This window comes from Sceloporus undulatus, chromosome 1 (assembly GCF_019175285.1).
Source record: "Sceloporus undulatus isolate JIND9_A2432 ecotype Alabama chromosome 1, SceUnd_v1.1, whole genome shotgun sequence".
Classification (NCBI taxonomy): Eukaryota; Metazoa; Chordata; class Lepidosauria; order Squamata; family Phrynosomatidae; genus Sceloporus; species Sceloporus undulatus.
Window position 1 is genome coordinate 260,755,600 of NC_056522.1, and position 19,784 is coordinate 260,775,383.

The 19,784-nt window shown below is 42.2% G+C and overlaps 1 protein-coding gene across 2 annotated transcripts in view; it reads left to right on the plus strand.

Annotated features, from left to right (window-relative positions):
• The window catches only part of PKP3 (plakophilin 3), a 53,248-nt gene extending 33,695 nt beyond the window's left edge, over window positions 1-19,553 (plus strand). For both annotated transcript variants that reach the window (XM_042471622.1, XM_042471629.1), the window contains 8 exons: window positions 2,748-2,922; window positions 4,293-4,410; window positions 6,221-6,388; window positions 7,233-7,418; window positions 9,643-9,796; window positions 9,993-10,185; window positions 11,625-11,712; window positions 15,211-19,553. In XM_042471622.1, the coding sequence (XP_042327556.1) occupies window positions 2,748-2,922; window positions 4,293-4,410; window positions 6,221-6,388; window positions 7,233-7,418; window positions 9,643-9,796; window positions 9,993-10,185; window positions 11,625-11,712; window positions 15,211-15,246 (1,118 nt within the window). In that variant the 3' untranslated portion in view covers window positions 15,247-19,553. The remainder of the gene's footprint in view (window positions 1-2,747; window positions 2,923-4,292; window positions 4,411-6,220; window positions 6,389-7,232; window positions 7,419-9,642; window positions 9,797-9,992; window positions 10,186-11,624; window positions 11,713-15,210) is intronic.
• Window positions 19,554-19,784: the final 231 nt, after the last annotated feature.

Genomic DNA, 19,784 nt, shown 5'->3' on the forward strand with positions numbered 1-19,784 from the left:
ATAAGGGTGTGTTATTGGCTAGCACTAGAGGGCCTACTATGAGCAGCCTACACAGGATCCCCCTCAAGTCTGGAGAATTTGGCCCTTTTGTATTTAAGGAGCTTCCCTGTATAGCAAGGGTGTGAATTTTGCAGCTTTCCAGATGTTCTTGGGCTGCAGCTCCCAACAACTCTAATAAGCACACCAACTGTGAGGACTGCTGGGTATTATACTTATCCTGTATTGGTGGACTGCGGGAAGAGTGATTCCCAGCAGGAAACAATTGAGAGAGCAAACTGATCTGGTCAAAGCTAACTGAGCTTAAGGGTCTGAGACATTATTATCCTGTCAGCCTTATGGTGGAAGGTCTCCAACCTAAGGGTCTGCCAATGGAAAGGGGTTAGATGAGTTCTTGGAAAATGCAAGGTTGACACATGGCAGAGCCTGCAGGGTGATCTTGCTCTAACACGTACGTGTGATTCAGTTGCTCCATTATTTGCAGTAAAACATCTCAGTAATGCTGAGAGTTTTACAAGGCTTGGATTCATACAGGTTTCTACATGGTCTCTTGACACATCGAGTGTCTGCCTGCTTTTTTTTTTTCTGATGTCAGAAATAGACATTTCTCTGGGAGTTGCTTGGTCTCACCTTATTACTAAGCAACTGATTTAGTGGTTTAATGGACAGTAACCCTGCTTTGCATCTTGAGAAGCCTTACTCAAATTAACAGAGTTCTTGTTAATACAGATTATTTTGTAGAATAGAGCTAATGATTTTATACCAGTTTTCTTCTTGTTCTTCGAATAGGCTGAACTTTGCTTATGTTGGGTATTCATGTGAGATCTTTGCTGTGGATCCAGAGTCAGAGGCTGAAAATGTTATCTTTTGGACCCCAGCTCCCAGAATTCCACAGCCAGCAGAGACACTGGCCTATTGGCTAGGAGATTCCAGGAGCTGTAGTCTCAAAAAAGTAACATTTCCAAGACAACATGGGCCCCATACAGACAGGCCAAAATAAAGCTGCTTCGAGTCACTTTGGAGGTACTCTGTTTAAATGATGCATGTGTCCTAAGAATCCAGAAGCAGAGCCAAAGCTGCACTCCAGTCCTTAGGATTGGATCGTGGCTTTAGCATGGATTCCGGACTCTTAGGACACATGCAACATTTAAACAGAATACTTCCAAAGTGACCCGAAGCAGCTTTATTTTGGCCTGTCTGTATGAGGCCATAATTTTACATACCAAGGTTGCAGTCTGGGCCTGGGATGAAGCTTTTGAGTGACCTAGTCACAACCTGGAAACAACAGCTCAGAGGCCACGAAGACAGATGCTTAGTGGGAGGGCTAGCCAACAGAGAGTTTGACTGTCTCTTCTCAGGCCCAAAGCTGATGCCTGCCTCCTGGACAGTGTGTATTATCTTGGGATTGGTGCTGGGGTTTCAGGTGCAATTCTGAATCTAATTTGAGTGCACATCTGTAAAAATTTCCAAAAGGCTACTTGCATTTTTAGTGCTGTGGCATTTTATCTGTTTGGAACTGGTTAACTGCTTATCAGATGTTTCAATGAAGATTTTGAAAGTAGTTGATTGATATTTGCTTTGTTACATCGATTTTCCAATTCATTTCAGCTGCACTTTAAATAGCATTGCGTGGGAGGTTGGATGTTTGCTAGTGCAGTGCTTAAGGGACGCTGTGTGGGAATGTGAACAGCTTCAGGGAGACTTCTTGCCTGCATGTAGATATCCAAATCAGTGGAAGCAAAGACCCTAATGAGATGACAGACAGTTCTGGGGAAATCAGCAAATAGTAGACTTCATGGTATCAGAAATTTGGGGCAGAAAACAGTGTTCTGGGACAATAGGGTGCTTTGATTCCTGGTCCTAGTCAGCCATGGGTTTCGCTTGGGTACCCTGTGCTAAGTTATCTTGTATCACCCAGCGAGGTGGGTAAGCCAATCTAACAAATTTCCATCTTTGCAATGTGGTAATTTTTCATGTGAATGCTCCAGAATTACTTTCAAGGGTTGATTCAGGATGTGGTAGGTTTCATGCCACTGGTCTCCACAGTAAGGGTTAGGAATCTGCAGGCTTGCATTTTTTAAAAAAGATTCCTCAGTTAGGTTTGACCACAGCAAGGGTGAGGAATCTGTAGGCTTCCTTTTTTTTTAAGATTCCTATCATCCCTCACCATTGGTTCTGCTGGCTGTAGCTAATGGGAAATGCAGTCCAATAATCCACTACAGCAGAATTCACTACTCAGCAAGATGGAAAACCACACACCAGACCTGTGGCACCAGAGCTCTCTGACAGAAAAGGCTAAATATTTTGCTATCACAGCAACTTCATTCTATGTCTAGATATTGCTACGAACTGTGTCTATAAGTTGCCTGACTATAAAACTGAAATGTGAATGATCCATTTCAAAGGTATATTTCAAGGATTAATAGGATAAGGATAAACCTTTGGAAGCTTTTAAAAAGAGGCTGGATAGCCATCTGTCGGGGGTGCTTTGATTGTATATTCCTGCATGGCAGGAGGTTGGATTGGATGGTCCTTGTGGTCTCTTCCAACTCTACGATTATGTGATTCTAAGTACTTTTGTTCAGTAAAATCACATGGTGGGGGTGGTCGTCATACCTAGGGATAAAATGGTAGCGCTAATATTAAAGATGCTTCCCATCCTGTAATGATGAAGACCTTCACATCTTGTCAAGTATGGCATTTTGTCTGCAGTGAGATTATCCACTTTTCTCTCTCTCATTGTTCTGCAGGCATCCTCTGGAATCTGTCTTCCAGTGATAATCTCAAGGACCGCCTGGCCCGTGACACCCTGGAACAGCTGACCGACCTGGTTTTGACCCCACTGTCTGGCTCTGGCAGTGCTGCCATTATCCAGCAAAATGCCTCTGAGGCAGAAATCTTCTACAATGCTACCGGCTTCCTCAGGTAGTCTCCTTACTAGGAGAAATGTATATGTCATGGTCACTGGAACCAGAAGAGAAATCTTTACAAAAAATCTTTGTATAGGATCATTTAAGAAAAATGGGTGCTGTTGCTTTCACACTTTAAAACAGGGGTGGGAATCATATGACCCTCTTGATGTTGCTGAGTTGCAACTACTAGCAACTCTCAGCCAGCATAGCCAAGGATGAGGAATGCTGGGAATTGTAATCCTAAAGTGTCTGAATGGCTGCATGATTCCCACCCCTGCTTTAAAATTACCATGGCAGTTCAAAGTGGGCCACACGGCAAGCTGTCCCACAAGTTCTGGAAGTGTTATCCTTATTCAGCCCTTTTGTTAGTCCATCGCTCAGGCTGCCCCAATATTGCATAATTAATACAGTTTGACACTACTTTAACTGTCTTGGTTCCATCCAATGGAATCCTGGGATTTGTAATTAGTCGTGGCACCAGAGCGCTCTGACAGAGAAGGCTAAATATCTCACTAAACTACCATTTCCAGAAATTGGAGATTATCAGATGGGGACAGGACAGGGACAGGGATTGTTCTCCCATCCTTATCACCATTGCACAGAAGCATTTCATAAACATTGCACTTATCCAGTCATTGAAGTGGAATTGTATTAACGCAAACTCCCATTAATACAAACTTCAGTGAAAGGGCAATGACAGGATAAGTGCAATGTCATATGAAAATCTTTCACACGATTGTGGTCAATTGCAGTTCAGGGATGGGACACTGACAGGATAAACATAACGTCGTATGAAAATCTTTCTGTGAGGATAGGAAAAGAACTTCCTTTTCCCCATCTGATAATTTCTCTAGAGCCGTGGCAGTTAAAGCAATATCAAACTGCATTAATTATGCAGTGTAGATGAAGCCTTTTATTCACACAATCTTAACTTGGCAAGACTTCAGCTAGTACACATCTAGGTCAGAATCAAACGATGGAGGGCACCTATTAATCTGCACATTGCATTTCTGTCTGTCTAATCAAAGTCCACACTGAATCAGCACTTTTAATTAAAAGTAGTTTTACACATTTACTAGAGGTGTGTAAGATCACCTCCTGGGTTTTCCACTGGACCACAAAGTGGGTCAATTTAATTGACAGAAAGAACATCCCCTTTTCTTTGCCTGGAGCTAATTTGACTGCCTTGACACTTTGTCCAGATCATATTTTCCAGTTCACATCCAGCTGCAAGATTAGGGAGAAACATTTACCTGAGATATGCTGTTTCTTTCTCAGCTATTATGTGGTTTGCAAACTGAGAGAGGGGACAAATAAGCTTGGCCAAGGTGTAATGACAGGTTGTTTCTAATGGTGATTTTCACCTTTGTGCCTCCACTGTAGGAATCTCAGCTCTGCTAGCCAGCAAACCCGGCAGAAGATGCGTGAGTGTCATGGCCTGGTGGACTCCATGGTCAACTATATCAATCGCTCACTGGAAGTGGGAAAGTCAGAAGACAAGGTGGGCCTTCTCCTGGACACTGGCAGTCTTGGCTGAGGAGTAGATGCATGTGTGTGTGTGTGCCTTCATATTTTGGGCATTGAGGGGGAGACTCTCATATGTGCTCATATTTCTTTAGATATGTGATTTTTTGGCAGCCATTGGTATTTTACTGTATTCTCCATCACGAAAAAAGACCCACCACACTCATTTCTTAGGGCAAGGTTGTCATTTTGTTTTTCAGGGAAGACGCAGAGCTTGGAAAAGTTGCCTCTTTGGATTCTCAGAATCTCATCAGTGTGGTTACTGGCTTTGCTGGCTGGGAAATTACGGGAATTGTACATTTTTACCAAGCTTCCAGAACAAACTGCTGGATGAGGCTTTTGTTTCTTTCAACTAATAGGGCTGTTTTTCTTAGGTAGTAGCAGAGAATGAGCTTCTTTTTCAACCCCGTGTTGTAGAATCAGAGTTAACTGTTCTGGAAATTCCTGACACCAATTATTGTTTTTTATGGTGATGGTGCGTACAAGGTACCTGCCTCTTAAGACCTGTTAACATAACAGAGGAAGGCAAAACATAACAAATTATCCAGAGAATATGCAGACATTTCTGAGCTCTGAAATGGCTGTTAGTGGAGTGCCATGTGCTTTTGCAGAGAGAGAACAGAATGTGGAAAAATAACTTTTATTATTGCAGCTCCCAGAATTCCCCAGGCAGGGGATTTGGGGCGTTGGGTAAGGAGTTCTTGGACTGCATCTCCCAGCAGTTCTAGCCAGCATACCCAGTAGTAAAGAATTCTGAGAATTGGAGTTCAGCACCATGTAGTGGGCTGCATGATTTCTATCCTTGCTGTACACAAATGTTGACAGGACAATCTTGTATGCATCTACTTAGACATAACCTCCATTTACTTCAGTATCACTTACTTGCAGATAAGTTCACATGGAATTGCAGCCTGACGTAGAAGGTTATTGCTCAAGTTAGAACTCCTTGGGATTCTACTTGTATATCCTTCCTTGTCCTTGGCAGAAAGGCATTGTAGAAGCCTCCAGGCAATAAATCTGCCTCTACTCCTTTTTCTTTTTTTAAATTTTTAATTGGATTTTTAAAGTGAAATACAAAGCAAGGAAAAAGAATGAGAAAAAAGGAAAAAAATAGAAAAAAGTGAAGGGAAGCCCATTGGATATGATTGTGGGCTAGGCATATATATATTAATGTAAACTGACCATATTTTTAAGAATATGTTTTCTTGAAGTTGACATTTATAAAATACTCCTAAAAGCCAATGAAGATTCTCATTGCAAGTGGCCTCAGGCAAACATTTAGAAATGCAGATAATAAATTATTAAAAATGTATGTGTTTATCAGAAAGAAGCATGTCTTTAAATACTTTGGGCTGGATCCAGATTAACTCTTTAGTTTGAGTAAATCTGCTTAAGTCAATAGATCTACATTAGTCATGACTAAATTAAGGGCCTTTTTGCACTAGGCTCTTCTCCCAGTAAAATAGTGTTGTTTTCCAAAGCACTATGCAATTGGAGCTGCTCTCTTCCCTTTAACACCTTCATAATCTTTCTGGCATTGCATTCATTCACATGAAAACCGTATCAAATGCAGCATTTGGCACAGCCCTACTTTGGCATTTGGTACAGCCCATACTGCCCCTTTTCCTGAGGCTTTTCTCTGAAGCTTGCCCAGAGTCATATAGTGGTTTTTCATTACTGAGCAGGGATTCATACCCTGGTCTCCTGAGATCCTAATCCAACAATCAAACCATTACACCATACTGGCTCATTGGTTCCTCATTGAAAAATTGATTTCCCCCCTACAGAGTGTGGAGAATGCTGTCTGTGTACTGCGCAACCTTTCCTACCGCCTCTATGATGAGATGCCGCCTTCCTCACTCCAGCGGTTAGAAGGCCATAAGAGGAGTGATGGAGCTACCATGACCAGTGAGCTGGTAGGCTGCTTCAGCCCACAAAGCAGGAGGGCCCGAGAGGTAAGGATAGGAAGATGAATGGCATTTGGGGGAGTAGATAGGAAACAGGTTGTTGCATCCCATCTGTTCTGAAAGACTGGGAATTAGGGAGAGTGCAAGGGGAGACTGTAAGTGGAATGGAACCAGGAGTTTGATCAAGAAGATGACATGGCTTAATGACCTAAATCCTAATGTTAATTCCCTAAAAGCTAGACCTTTTAAATCAATATCTTGACTCGCTATTCAACTGTTGACTCAGTGTGTCTATTCTGGTTGGAGCTAACCACCTGTATTCAGGCCATTGTATGCTGGGGCTCCCCACAGCTTAGTCCCAGCATTCTGTTTTACTTTTTTAGTGTCAGGATTCAAGGTGCCAGATAGATCTAAAATACACATTTATTTGTGTGTTCCTGAATATGTGCAAATTATATTTTACCAAGCACTGTGTATCTAAAGTAAGTACCTAGCGAACAGATTAGTGAGACAATTTTCCAGATCAGGGCAGCCAGACTTGACCCTTTTCATAATGCTGATGCACCAGAAAAGAAATAGCTTCTAAAGATAGGAGACTGATGTCACCAATTATAGCTCCTCATCTTGAATGGCAGAAAATTAGCAATAGGGCAGAGGAGACACACACAAGTGTACACACATGTTTAAGGTTCCAATAAAGATCTTGAATGATCACTAGGCCAGACTGAAGTAGATGTAAGATGTAGGAAGCACAGTTTTTGTGGCAGAGGGAGTTACAGCCCTAAGGAAGCCAGAACTGTGCTGGGTTCTAGGGGAGATACGAAAGAGATGATTTGTCTTTAGGTAGGAAACAATGTCATGCCATTAAATAGTCTCTCTCTTTTCTTTCCAGCTCCACATGAACTCAGATATTGTGACTTTTACAGAAGTTTCTAAAGATCCCAAGGGAATGGAATGGCTCTGGAACCCTCAGATTATTGGAGTCTACAACCGGCTGCTTCAGAGATGTGAGCTTAACAAGCACACCACAGAGGCAGCTGCGGGGGCTCTTCAGAACGTCACAGCAGGAGACAGAAGGGTGCGACTGCATAATATAACTTAACATAATATAACACAAAACAAAATTCTCACTTAGGATCCTGTTGGCTGGCCTTACACAAGCTAGTGCATATGCTGAGGAGAGTGGGGAAAGACTTGTGAGGTGTTTTCAGTCCACTGTCTTATTTTATTTTAAGACTGCCAACTGTGAAGATTTGGCAAGAAGGTAAATGTAGACCTGGAATGGGAAGATGCTCTTCAGCACTGTGAACCTTTCTCTCCATCTATGGAGTATTGTAGGGGGATTAAGTAGACTTTCTTCAGTGATGAAGGACCTGAGTCTGCAAAGCTACCCTGGTGCAAAAGGCTAGGATAATTTCTCCCAGCTGAACCTGTGCTCTCTCAGCAGTTATGTATAATGCTGACACTGTCTGAAAGTTCCTAAAGCTCCAGGGAGAGGAGAAGATGTCTCTGGAAGAACATCCTTCGCACTACTCTAGATGGCAGAGCTGGGACCTGGACAGTGGTTGCAGGGAGAGCTTGCCCTTCCCTGTAGCAGAGGAGTTGATAGCAGAGAAGAATCTGTTGGAAGAGGGAAGAGGAAAACAGATACATTACTGTAGGGATAAAAAAATGTGACAGAACCTGGCTGAAGCCATACATGACAAAAATAGAAATCATTAATAATCAGTAATCCCAAAGCCACTTATTAAATCAAGTGGAGAAGCAGGCCAAACTCATCACTTAAAGTTCCTATATACTGATTTCATTTATCCAAACATAGAGGTTATATGGTTTGGAAGTGCAGCAAACACATGGTCAGCCAGATATCAGCACTAATTCTGCATCTTGCCAGGGATGTAGCCAGGGGGGGGATCTGGGGGTCCGGACCCCCCCTTCCATTAGAAAAATGAATGGTGTGTGCTGCTGCGCCGCCGCACTCAAGCCCCATTATAATGGTGGCACTTAGTCTGGACCCCCCCTCCTAAAATCCTAGCTACGTCCCTGATCTTGCCATGACTTGTTTTCCACATTCAAAACAGAGAGGAAAGGTTCCCTTCACTCCCTTTTCTACCTCATGAATTATCCTCTCATTGCTGTGATACAGCACTAAATCATTGTGGAAAGCTGCCACAGAGAGGAATTTTAAATGTGAGGTTTTTTTTTCCCCCAAGCACAAGCAAGTAGCAATACCTGGAGACTGTGAGAGCATAAAAACTGGCCTGCAGGTCCAAAATTATCTTTCTACAGTAGAAGAGATCTCCCCTCCCCTGGATCTCCCCTCTGAAGAAATTAAAATTGGGGAATGCCCAGCCCTCCCCTGAAAATTGCCCAAATCACTGCAAAAAAGTTTCACTGTGGGTTTAGTTGCCCCCCCCCACTGTCTCCCAAGAATAAACAGCTCCTCCCTAAGTTTTTGACTGAAACTGAAATGAGCTGCAGCAGCATCTCACTTCTGGTTTGCTGAAATATGACTATGCAGCCTTCAGGAGAAGCATGGAGTAAATATTTGCACCTATCCCTGGCTAATAGGAGGCTCAAAAGCAGTGCCAGAAATGCAATAGTGCCCTCATGCTCTGATGCTTAGGAATTAATATATAGCCATCATGACTGGCATCCTTTGCTTCCATCAGTTTGTAATCTGTTTTAAAAGCCATTCAAGTTAGTAGCCATCACAACATTTTGTGACAATGAATTCTGCAACTTGGCTGTGTGTAAGGTGGAGAGACATTTTCTTTGTCTGTCTCAAACCTCAAACTTTATTGCATTGTTTGCTACAGCAGCCTGACACCAGAAGTCTGTGTTTCTCTAGCCATCCTTCACTATCCTCCCAATGCTAAAATAGTGCTAAAAATTTCCAGATAGGCAGAGAACGAGGAGAAATTGTTCAGACAGCCTTTAAAAGACTTCGTAAAAAGGAGTTTCTTTGTCAGAAATCTGCTAAGTTAGGTATGCCTGTACCTTTTCCTTCCAAAGGTGCAGCCCAAACATGTTCATAGTATCTGTGAAATTCATCCCACTGAATTCAGTAGGGCTTACTTCCAAACATGTGTGCTTAGGGTTGCAACCTCAACAATGCATCTTTATGCATGTCTACTCAGAAGTAATCCCTGTGGTGTTCGCTCCTAGGAGAATGTTCAGCTTTGTGAGATGACCCCAGGTTTCAGAATTATAAAGAAGAGGATCCTTCTACTTGAGCCTGATTGAGCTGCTAGATCATCATCCTCTTGCTGACTCACACTGTTCTTCCTCCTCCCTTGTAGTGGGCAGGTGTTCTCAGCAGAGTGGCTTTGGAGCAAGAGAGAATTCTCAACCCGGTATTGGACAGAGTCCGCACAGCAGACCATCACCAGCTTCGCTCACTAACGGGTCTGATTCGCAATCTGTCCCGGAATGCACGCAACAAAGATGAGATGTGTGAGTGCACTTTTATTTGGGGGACAAAGCGAAGGCTGACATCTAGGACCTGACCAAAATCTGGGTGGAGTTGCCTCTTTGGCACAATAAATTTCTTACTTTCTTCATGTACACAGAGATGCTGGGGAGATCCTCTTTCCTTCCCAGTGGGTTTGTTTAACTGTATTACTGAACTGCTTTGTTTTTTAATCGGCAGCAACCAAGGTGGTGAGCCATTTGATTGAGAAGCTCCCAGGCAGCCCTGGAGACAAGTGGCCTCCAACAGATGTGGTTGTCAACATTATTGCAGTGCTGAATAACCTGGTAGTGGAAAGCCCGATTGCTGCCCGTGATATTGTCTATTTTGATGGCCTGCGGAAGCTCTTCTACATCAAGAAGAAGAGGGACAGGTGGGAACAATAGCCAAGAGCTTCCTTCTTCCCCAGCCTCAGGAGCTGAACCCCACCAGTTTTGCTCCCAAATATATATTGAAAGCCATATTTTAGCTGGCCTGCTCTCTGTGTCCTGTTATAGCATCCTATGCACTTTCTTATCCTGTATCTCTAGTCTCAGCAGTTGAATTTGAAGACTCTTAGAACTATCTCACCATTAGATCCATTCTTGACAAGTAAGATGGCAGAAGTTACTGGGGGTGGGAATAATTTGTCCCTCCCAAATAAGAATTCTACCCCCTATGTCAGTCCTCACTTTTTGAGTATTGCAGTAATTTAAAACTTAATCATAGTTACCAAGGAAATGCAAACAGAGGAAATAGAATAGTTCTAGATGTGAACAATTTGTAACAGGGGTCCCTTTCTCAATGATTTACAGATGTACCCCAGTTAATGAAGTAGATGCGTTCCTGCGTATTCTTTAACACAAAAAATGTGGTACCAGTGGCAGAAATACAATGATAGGTTCCTACACACACATATGCAGAGCAATCTGACTTGTTTCAGCAACTTTTTATTCAAAACTAACAATACGCACATGTGAAATGAAACAACAGGGTCAGGTAAACCTTGCATAAGCAAACTAAAACACGTTGAACTTTCTAAAATCCATTTCAAGACTTCTTCTATAATGCATCCAGAGATGGCTTTTTCTTTCGCCAGACTCTGCTGCTATTACGATCTTATGATTTCCTCTGTGGTGGCCAAACTTACACATACTGGGGGAAGCTGGCAAGGCAGACTTATCTGCTTTCCCTTTTTTTCATGCATTGTCTGTAAGGAAATCTTGATGCAACTGCTGTTTATCTTGCCTGTTGTATACAGGCACACATAGCTATAGGAGGATCAGCTAGAGTAGATTTTCATTCTTTGCTAACAAAAACTTTATTGCATTGTTTGCTACAGCAGCCTGACACCAGAAGTCTGTGTTTCTCTAGCCATCCTTCACTATCCTCCCAATGCTAAAATAGTGCTAAAAATTTCCAGATAGGCAGAGAACGAGGAGAAATTGTTCAGACAGCCTTTAAAAGACTTCGTAAAAAGGAGTTTCTTTGTCAGAAATCTGTTAAGTTAGGTATGCCTGTACCTTTTCCTTCCAAAGGTGCAGCCCAAACATGTTCATAGTATCTGTGAAATTCATCCCACTGAATTCAGTAGGGCTTACTTCCAAACATGTGTGCTTAGGGTTGCAACCTCAACAATGCATCTTTATGCATGTCTACTCAGAAGTAATCCCTGTGGTGTTCGCTCCTAGGAGAATGTGTGTCAGATGGCAGCATCAGTCTTAGATGTTCACTGATGGCATCCTGATGTAAAATCTACTAGTAATTAATGAAGGAGGTAGGAGCATGCCTAAGCCTCACTTACAACATGTTTTGTCTATCTTCTTTCTCTAGCTCAGAGAGTGAGAAGTCTTCCAGAGCTGCTACCAGCCTCCTGACCAACATGTGGCAGTACAGCAAGCTTCATCGGGACTATAAAACGGTATGGCACTTCCTTCCATTTTTCAGTGTGTTTTTGGTGAAGACTTGACCTCCTGCTCAGTGCATATGGGGAAACATGATTGCCCTTCCAAGGTCCACAATAGACACTTATCCTTTTCCTTTTCTTCTGAAAGTCCATATCAAAAGAATGAAAATGATTTGACAGTTGTGCAACTCATTGTGCAGAGTTGTACAATGAACTCTGATCCTAGGACAGGATAGGTGTGCACAACCATAGAAAGTCCAGTATCTATCCCCTCCCTATGTTTCACCCTACAGATGGCACATATGTTTTAATGAAAGTGGGATCAAGAGTTCAGCCACTTCCTGTTTTCCATTTTTTTAAAAAAAGCTCTTTGGGACCACTGTAAGCTTGGAGAGGAGGCAGGTTGCAATTAAATGCAAAATTGTGCCCCTGGAAGCCTCTGGAGGTAGGGTTGCCATAACTGTCAACCTCCAAACCGGGACAAATGTAAAAAAAATAGGACAAAATTTAGCCCCAAATGTAGGACATGTTTTTTAAATGGAGGACACATGAACAACTAAAAAAAATTAATAATTTAAACAAGCATTAATATAAACACATGTTTCTTGGGCATACTCAAAATGGAGGACATTTTGGCATTATTCCTAGACAGATGGCAGAAATGTTCTTCCCTTTCCAGCCAAACCCATTCCAAAACACACACAGCAGCACATTTGGGCATGTAACATGGCTTTATTTAACATGGTCTCTTGCATTTTTCAGAGGCTTATTCTATAACCAAACCCTTTGGGTTTAACACTTAACATGGGTTAGCATGGCTATGCATATTTAACATGTCAAGGTGGTTTAACAAGACATGGATTTGCCCTCGGTTTCAGGTTTCTTACACTAACTGTACTTCTCAGAAGTGTGTACTTGGTCAAGGTACTTTGATTTTTCTTCACTGCTCATGAGTTTGTAAAAATCAGAGCAACTTACATTGGCCATGCCTCAGAGGCTTGCTGATATCAATATCACCATCATCATCATCATTGTCACAACAAGGCAGACTTGTTAGGATTAAAAGCACAAAAAATACACAAAAAACACACTTTGGAAGGTCACACTCTCTTGGCTTCAGAAACAGTGAGCGCATGCCTCAGAAGTTTGCTGATATCACTGTCATCACCATCATTGTCACAACAAGGCAGACTTGTTAGGATTAAAAGCACAAAAAATACACAAAAACAAACTTTGGAAAGTCACACTCTCTCGGCTTCAGACAAGCTGGCTGATATCATCATCATCATCATCATCATCATCATCATCATCATCATCATCATCACTATCATTGTTAAAACAAGGCAGACTTGTTAGCATTAAAAGCACGAAAAATACACAAAAAACACACTTTAGAAAAAAAACTTTGGAAATGGGCACCCTCCTCCTCCTCCTCCTCCTCCTCCTTGGCACCATATGCCAGGACAGAGCCCTTTCCCCTCCCTGTGGCCCAGAGTCCTCCTCCGCTCTGCCTCCTCCTCCTCCAAGGCTCCTCCTCCTCCTTGATGCTGGCTAATGGCAGTCTAGGGCTGGAAACAGCCCCACCCCTGCTGTTTTGCCATTGCCCAGCCAGCGTCAAGGGGATGAGCTCCCTTTTTAGTCCCGTGAACAGGCACGCCGAGTGCGCGCTGAGGCCGGCCGTGGCCCAGGCAACTGCCCGGCACGGTCGCACACAGAGGAGGAGGCGGAGGTGGAGGCGGGTGGCTGGCCGGCCTCATGAGCGGGCCCGGCCCAGAGGCTGGCCCCAAACCCAAGAATTGGCAGGAACCGGACCGGGACTGGGCCAGGACTGCCAAAAACGGGACTGTCCCACCTGCAGGTGGGATATGGCATACCTATCTGGAGGTGTGATCCCGAATTTTGGGGGGGAGGCATGGATTTCACACAAAAGGCCTGTCCATGCAGCCACACAGCCCCCTACCCCAGTGTTCTACAATGATCAACTGTTAAAGGAAATTAAGTTTTAATATAGTAGTAGCTCTGTTTTTATGTGGGATGCGGTGGCTCAAATGGTTAAGATGCTGACTCTGTTGATTGCTAGATCAGCAAGTTGGCAGTTCGAGGCCTGGATGCTACGTGATGGGGTGAGCTCCCATCACTAGTCCCAGCTTCCGCCAACCTAGCAGTTGGAAAGCATGTAAATGCAAGGAGATTAAAAAGATACCACTCTGGTGGGAAGGAAAATAAGAGTTCTGTGCAATCATGTCGGCCACACAATCACAGAGTAGTCTCTGCAACATTGGCTCTTTGGCTTAGTAACAGAGATGAGCACCACCCCCTATGGTCAGAAATGACTTGACTACCTTGTCAATGGGGAATACCTTTATCTTTAGCTCAGGTTTTACAAGAATAAATTTCATCTGGCATGATTTATCTGGCAACCTCCCAAAGGATCTTTTTGGCAACTGCTCCCAGATTATGGAATGGCCTGCTGGAGGAGATCCGTCATGTTACCACCTTAGATAGGTTTAAAAAAGCTATTAAGATTTATCTTTTCTGGCAGGCCTTTCCTGAATAGATAACCGGCCACCAAGAATTTGAACCTACTATATCCCTGACTTCTGCCACAGCCATTGTCTGATTTCTTTTGTTATTTACTTGTCTGTTATTTTTAGATATGTTTCAAATTTTGAATTGTTTAATTGTTTTTTAGGGGTTGGGTGGGATATTGGGATATGGGTCTGTAGTGCTTTAACGTGTAAGATTGTGCTGCACAGAGAGGTGGAATACAAATAAATTTTTATTATTATATTATTGCCATGTGGGCATAAGAAAATGTGCACCTTCTCAAAGCCCCCATTTCCACATGACTGTTACAAATACAGGAGTACATTGCTCTTTTGTATCTGGCCATCCTAGTGCTGACTTTATCAAGGTTAATTCTGTGCTTAGCGGCACATAGACATTAGAATGCTTGGATATGCCCAGTATTTTCATTTTCCACAATAATAAGAGTCACAATTTTAACCATATCCATGGGTGGAAAGTAAATTCTACCCAAACAGCTTGGTGACTTGCAGTTTCATTCCAAGTGACATAGTGTGCACCTACATCTCAACAGGTCTGATAGATATCACTTATTTTTAAGACTCAGACTATTTTTTTAGGGAACATCATTAATGAGGAAAGAGGGGGCACTGCTCTGATGTGGATTATTGTCTGAGGCAGATATCACAGAGTGGCAGGTAGTGGCTTCCATGGCAAATCTGCTCTGGCTTTTAGTCTGAACTTGGAAGTTGCTATTCATGTTGTTGAACCCTATCCAGCGATTATATTGAGCACTTTAGAAAACAGAGTGATTCCAGAATATATGCACTATCTCATTAGCTTGGAAGCCACCAGCTGACTTTGCGCAGGAGTGAATTATGTCTATACCAGCAGCTCTTTTCAGTTTCTGTGCTATTTTTGCCCTGAGGTATGTGGTCAACTCATGATTTACCATTGTGTGATAAAAACTTTTCTGTGTTTTTACAGAAGGGCTATCGAAGAGAGGACTTCATAGGTTTGTAAAGAAAAGAGCACACAGAAAATGGGACTGTTCAGGTCTAATTCTTCTCCATAAAATGTGTCTATGAAGCTCCATTATGGACTGTGGCCTTTACATCATGAAACTCTTTCCTTGCAGTGCCTTTTTATATGTATATATAGAACTCAGCCCAGTTTGTCTGATGTGCCTTATTTTTGCACTCTTTTTTTTGTTTCTTTTTCAAGGCTCTTTAAATCTCATTTTCCTCTTGGCCATTTTCCGTATCTTATAAAGGTATTCCTTAACTCTAAAGAGGCGAGTCAACATCCAAGCAAATTTTCAGGACTCCTCCAGAGTCTGCATGAAACTCTCATTATTCACATCTTGTACTGAATGTCCATGGACTGCTATGTTTCTTCGGAATTTGTGGATGCTGATGTCACAGCAGGATTTCCAGGCTTGTTCAAGATACTGAAGAAAAGCCTCCCAGGGTGCTTGAGTCATCCCTGGCTACTTCCATATGTTTTAGTGTGTGCCTCTTGTTCTCATCTCCGAATACTCTTGTTACCAATTGCTCATGCCACCCACACATCCTATAGACCCTTAGAAAGGAATGGCTTGCTTTTAATTTTAAAGAATTTAGGATATCTTATGAGGAATGGATAATGGTAAGCTTATACATGGGATAGTAATAAAAGTCCACTTGTTTCTAGTGGCATTGGGTCAATGCTGGTGAAACTTTCTAGACTCATGCAAAGTTACACTGACCAAGAGGTCGGTACCCTGCTTTGCAGTGTAGATCCATGCAGAGCTGTGGGTTGGGGATCACTTTATATGGACCGCAACTTACAATCCACAAATGTGATTTTTCCATCCTCAAGCTCTTTAGTGGAGATAGGTGGTGGGCTTTTTCATTCACTTAGTTTATTAGGTCAGAAGCAATGGGGGTTGTGAAGACAGAATTATCTGAAGCGACACACCAATTAGCTCTAATTCTCATTAGTTTATAGAGAGTCAGAAAATCAAGAGTGGAGAATCTCAGCCCCTGGGGTGGAATCTGGCCCTCCTGCGATCCCAGTCCAGCCCTTCTTCATGCTACCTTCATCTTTCCAGCTTTTGTATGAGACTTTCCCCATTCTAAAAGGTGGATATGTTTAAGTTGAAATATGTTATTTTTGTTGCTATGTTTTTCCACAATCCACTACTAGAATGTATTCCTGAGAATTTATCTGAACTACCTCTTGGGGTGAAAGACTTCACCACTCTTACTATAAAATATGGGGAGAGCAATTGTGGAAAAGGTGTACTGGCTGCCTTAGAACCTGCTTTCTAAAACAGCATCCTCAAGTTGGCTTTTGGCCAGTCTTGAGGTGGTTTGTATATTATTTTCACTTCTCTCTCTGCAGGTAAGAGTATCTTAGTGGATGTGAAGTACCTGGGATTGGTTCATATTGAAATATATTTAAATATAGAGCAAAGTTATACATTTTGGTCCAAATTATTAACCTAGAGATTCATTGTTGCATTCAAAGTTATGTCTCTCAATTTTCAGCATCTCCAACAGCACCGATGGTCACCTTGTTAGATAAAGGAGAATCCTTTGTTAAAGGGAATAGTCTCCATAGGTGTGGAAACCTTATTTTGTAGAGGAAAGCATCTTTTGTGAGCCTCAGGTAGAAATCTTAATAGTATGTCACTGTGTTTATACTTAGCATTTTCCTCTGATACAGCAGGAAAGAATCGAGCTATTTATCAGAAACAGAACTTGTAGGAGGAACAAAGACTGGCTCTGTGAGATTTGTGGGATGAGTATTAGAACAGACACATCTTGTTAGTTAGAGGATACCTAAAAGCCACAAAGCTGTGTTTGTATGTATTAAAGGAAGATCCTGCATAGCTAATACCTGTCATTACTTGTTGCTATTAAGAAAAAGCAAATCAAGCAAGGAACAACATGACTGGATTTTAAAAAACCAAACAAACCATAGAATAGTAGTGCACACATTGGACAGCTTAATAAAAGAAGACATAGTACCAAACACAAGAGTTAAACATCCAGTAAGAGGCAAGTTGTTTTTGTTGCTTTATTAACCACTTTACTAGACTGCCCCTTCAGAGTACTGGGACAAAGGGACATTGCCACAAAGAAATTGCTGGGATGGCAGCAAGTCAACATAGTTTCACTTATGCCCCATGTTGTGGCCTCCAGATTCTGACACTAGTAGTGTCACTACAAACCATGTGCATTATTACTTGTAGAAAGCAGTATTGGTGTGCCTTAGTTTCCCAACTCACCTTCCTCCACTAAAAGCCATTGACAAGATTTCTCCACTTTAATAGTTGAACTCTTGACTGTACTGCCTTTCACATAAACCAGCAGCAGCCTTGTTTTATATACAGTACATAGCCCTTGGTATCCCATCAAAGGGAGGAATGCATGCAGTGCCTTTTATGGCTGGCATCAGGACTGGCCTTTGACTCCAATATTAGAATACTGGGATTCCCCCCCCCCTTTCTCTAAGCTGCTTTCTGCAAATGTTAAAATTTGGATATATGTAGCAAAGATTTGGGGTCATATTTTGGTCAGTCACAATGGGGAGCCAATATGGTTTCAAGCGGCAACAAAAGCAAGTTGCCCTGTATATACTGTATGATAGAATAGCCTCCTGTAGACCTATAGGGGTTTGTGTGCAATTTGGGGGGGGGATTAGGTAGTGTTTTTTTCTGGTAAAGATGCTTTCCCCTAATAGATCTTAACTTGTAGGCCCCCCTTGCTTGCATAGGTCCTTGAAAATTAGAACTGGGTGACTGATGCACAGAAACTGAAAAAGGAAGAGGTGTTGTTGTTATTGCTTAGCACCCGACAGCTTCCTTTTGAAACCATCGGCTTGAAATATCTCCCACCAGTTTCCATAACACCTGACCCTCACCTGATTTTTGCAGCTTACCCTGTGCATAGAAAACAAGGATGCAGTTTTCCTTAATTCCTCGGTTAAGAAAGAGGTCCTTGTTGGTGTACCTTGTAAGTACACCCTTCCATGGTGCTCAGTTAAGAAATGACCACAAACTGAGTTCTCTCTTCAGAATCAGGTCAGAGTGAGGAGGGATTAAGAAAGATGCAACAAATCCACTATGGTGAATGAGAACAAATAGTTCCACAAATTCAGCAGGTACACAAAATTACTACTAATTTGGCAGTTTGATGCTTCTATTGATTCTTTATATATTTAAGAAACCCAGTTTGGCTCCCCCATAAATCTACATACATCCATTTCCTGCTTGCTATATAGTAACAGTTGCTACTGCAACTGCAACCCTATCTGAGAAGTCTGTTTACTCTATGGCTCCCAATATTTGGCCCTCCAGTTGTTTTGCACTTCAGTGCCCAGAAATCCCAGCATGCCAGAGAGCTGAAGTACAAAAAAACTTGGGAGGTTAAAATCTTAAAACCTGCTGTTCTATCACTCAAAAAGAAAAGTTGACCATCCAATGAAGACAACCTATGGTGCAGCTTACAGATAAAATGTCATTATGATCAAAAACCATCATGAACAAAGCAAATAAGTACTGTTTGCTTCTATGAATGCAAGTCTCATAGGAATAGAGTGCACTGTTTTAAAACATGTCTGTGTTGGAGGAAATATTTGGCCCAGAAATCTTTACAGCATTGCAGTTAACTTTGCTTTATGAGAGCTTGAAGCATGGAAAGATAGGGTGGTATCTGTTAGTGATATATGTAGACATGAGCCCACACGAGCCTGAATATATAATATATATATATAAAGAGAGAGAGAGAGAGAGAGAGAGATCTGTTTGGAGGTTAATCTTCCCTTTCTCCCTCCATAACAACCAAAGACCCCCTGCCCAAGTGACTATACAGCTAGTGTAAACAAGAAATATGCATTCCCCCAGCTATTACCCCATTGTAAGTCCCAGAATCTCCAGACTATTGGCTATGCTGACTAGGGCAGCTGGTACCTGTAGTTGTACATGATGTACCTGCTACTTGAATAGATGCAGTGGGACATGGGCCACCTGTTGCTTTAGAAGACAGCATTTGGAGTGGTTTAGCTTTCCTCATGCTTACACCACAATGCACATTGGCAAAATCTGCCTTCTATTAGAGGTAAAAGAGTACTGTCCTTTGTATCTGTTTACTTCATGAATTCAAATGGATAAATCTTGTTCTGGGTGTGAACTGTGTATGATCAGACACAGAGGGACAGTGACAGAGACCAACCTGTCGTTCAGTTTGGGCATACTCAGCTTTGTACTCATTTCAGTGCATACTCTTGTACACTCAGAAGACTCTGCTGTATTACTAAATAAATATAGATGCTTTGACCATTGATTGCTATTGTTTTCCTAACCCATTCTATACAGTAAGATGGCTTGCAAAGTTTCCTGTTCCAGAGAATTCTGGGAACTACAGTTATAAGCATTAATAATTTCTAATAGAATTTTCAGCAATCCACAATTTTCAGGATTCTTCAAAGGAAGGAGGACACAGATATAAAACATTAGACATAGACTGCATTTAGGTCCAACAGCCAGCATGGTGTAATGGTTTCAATGACTAGGA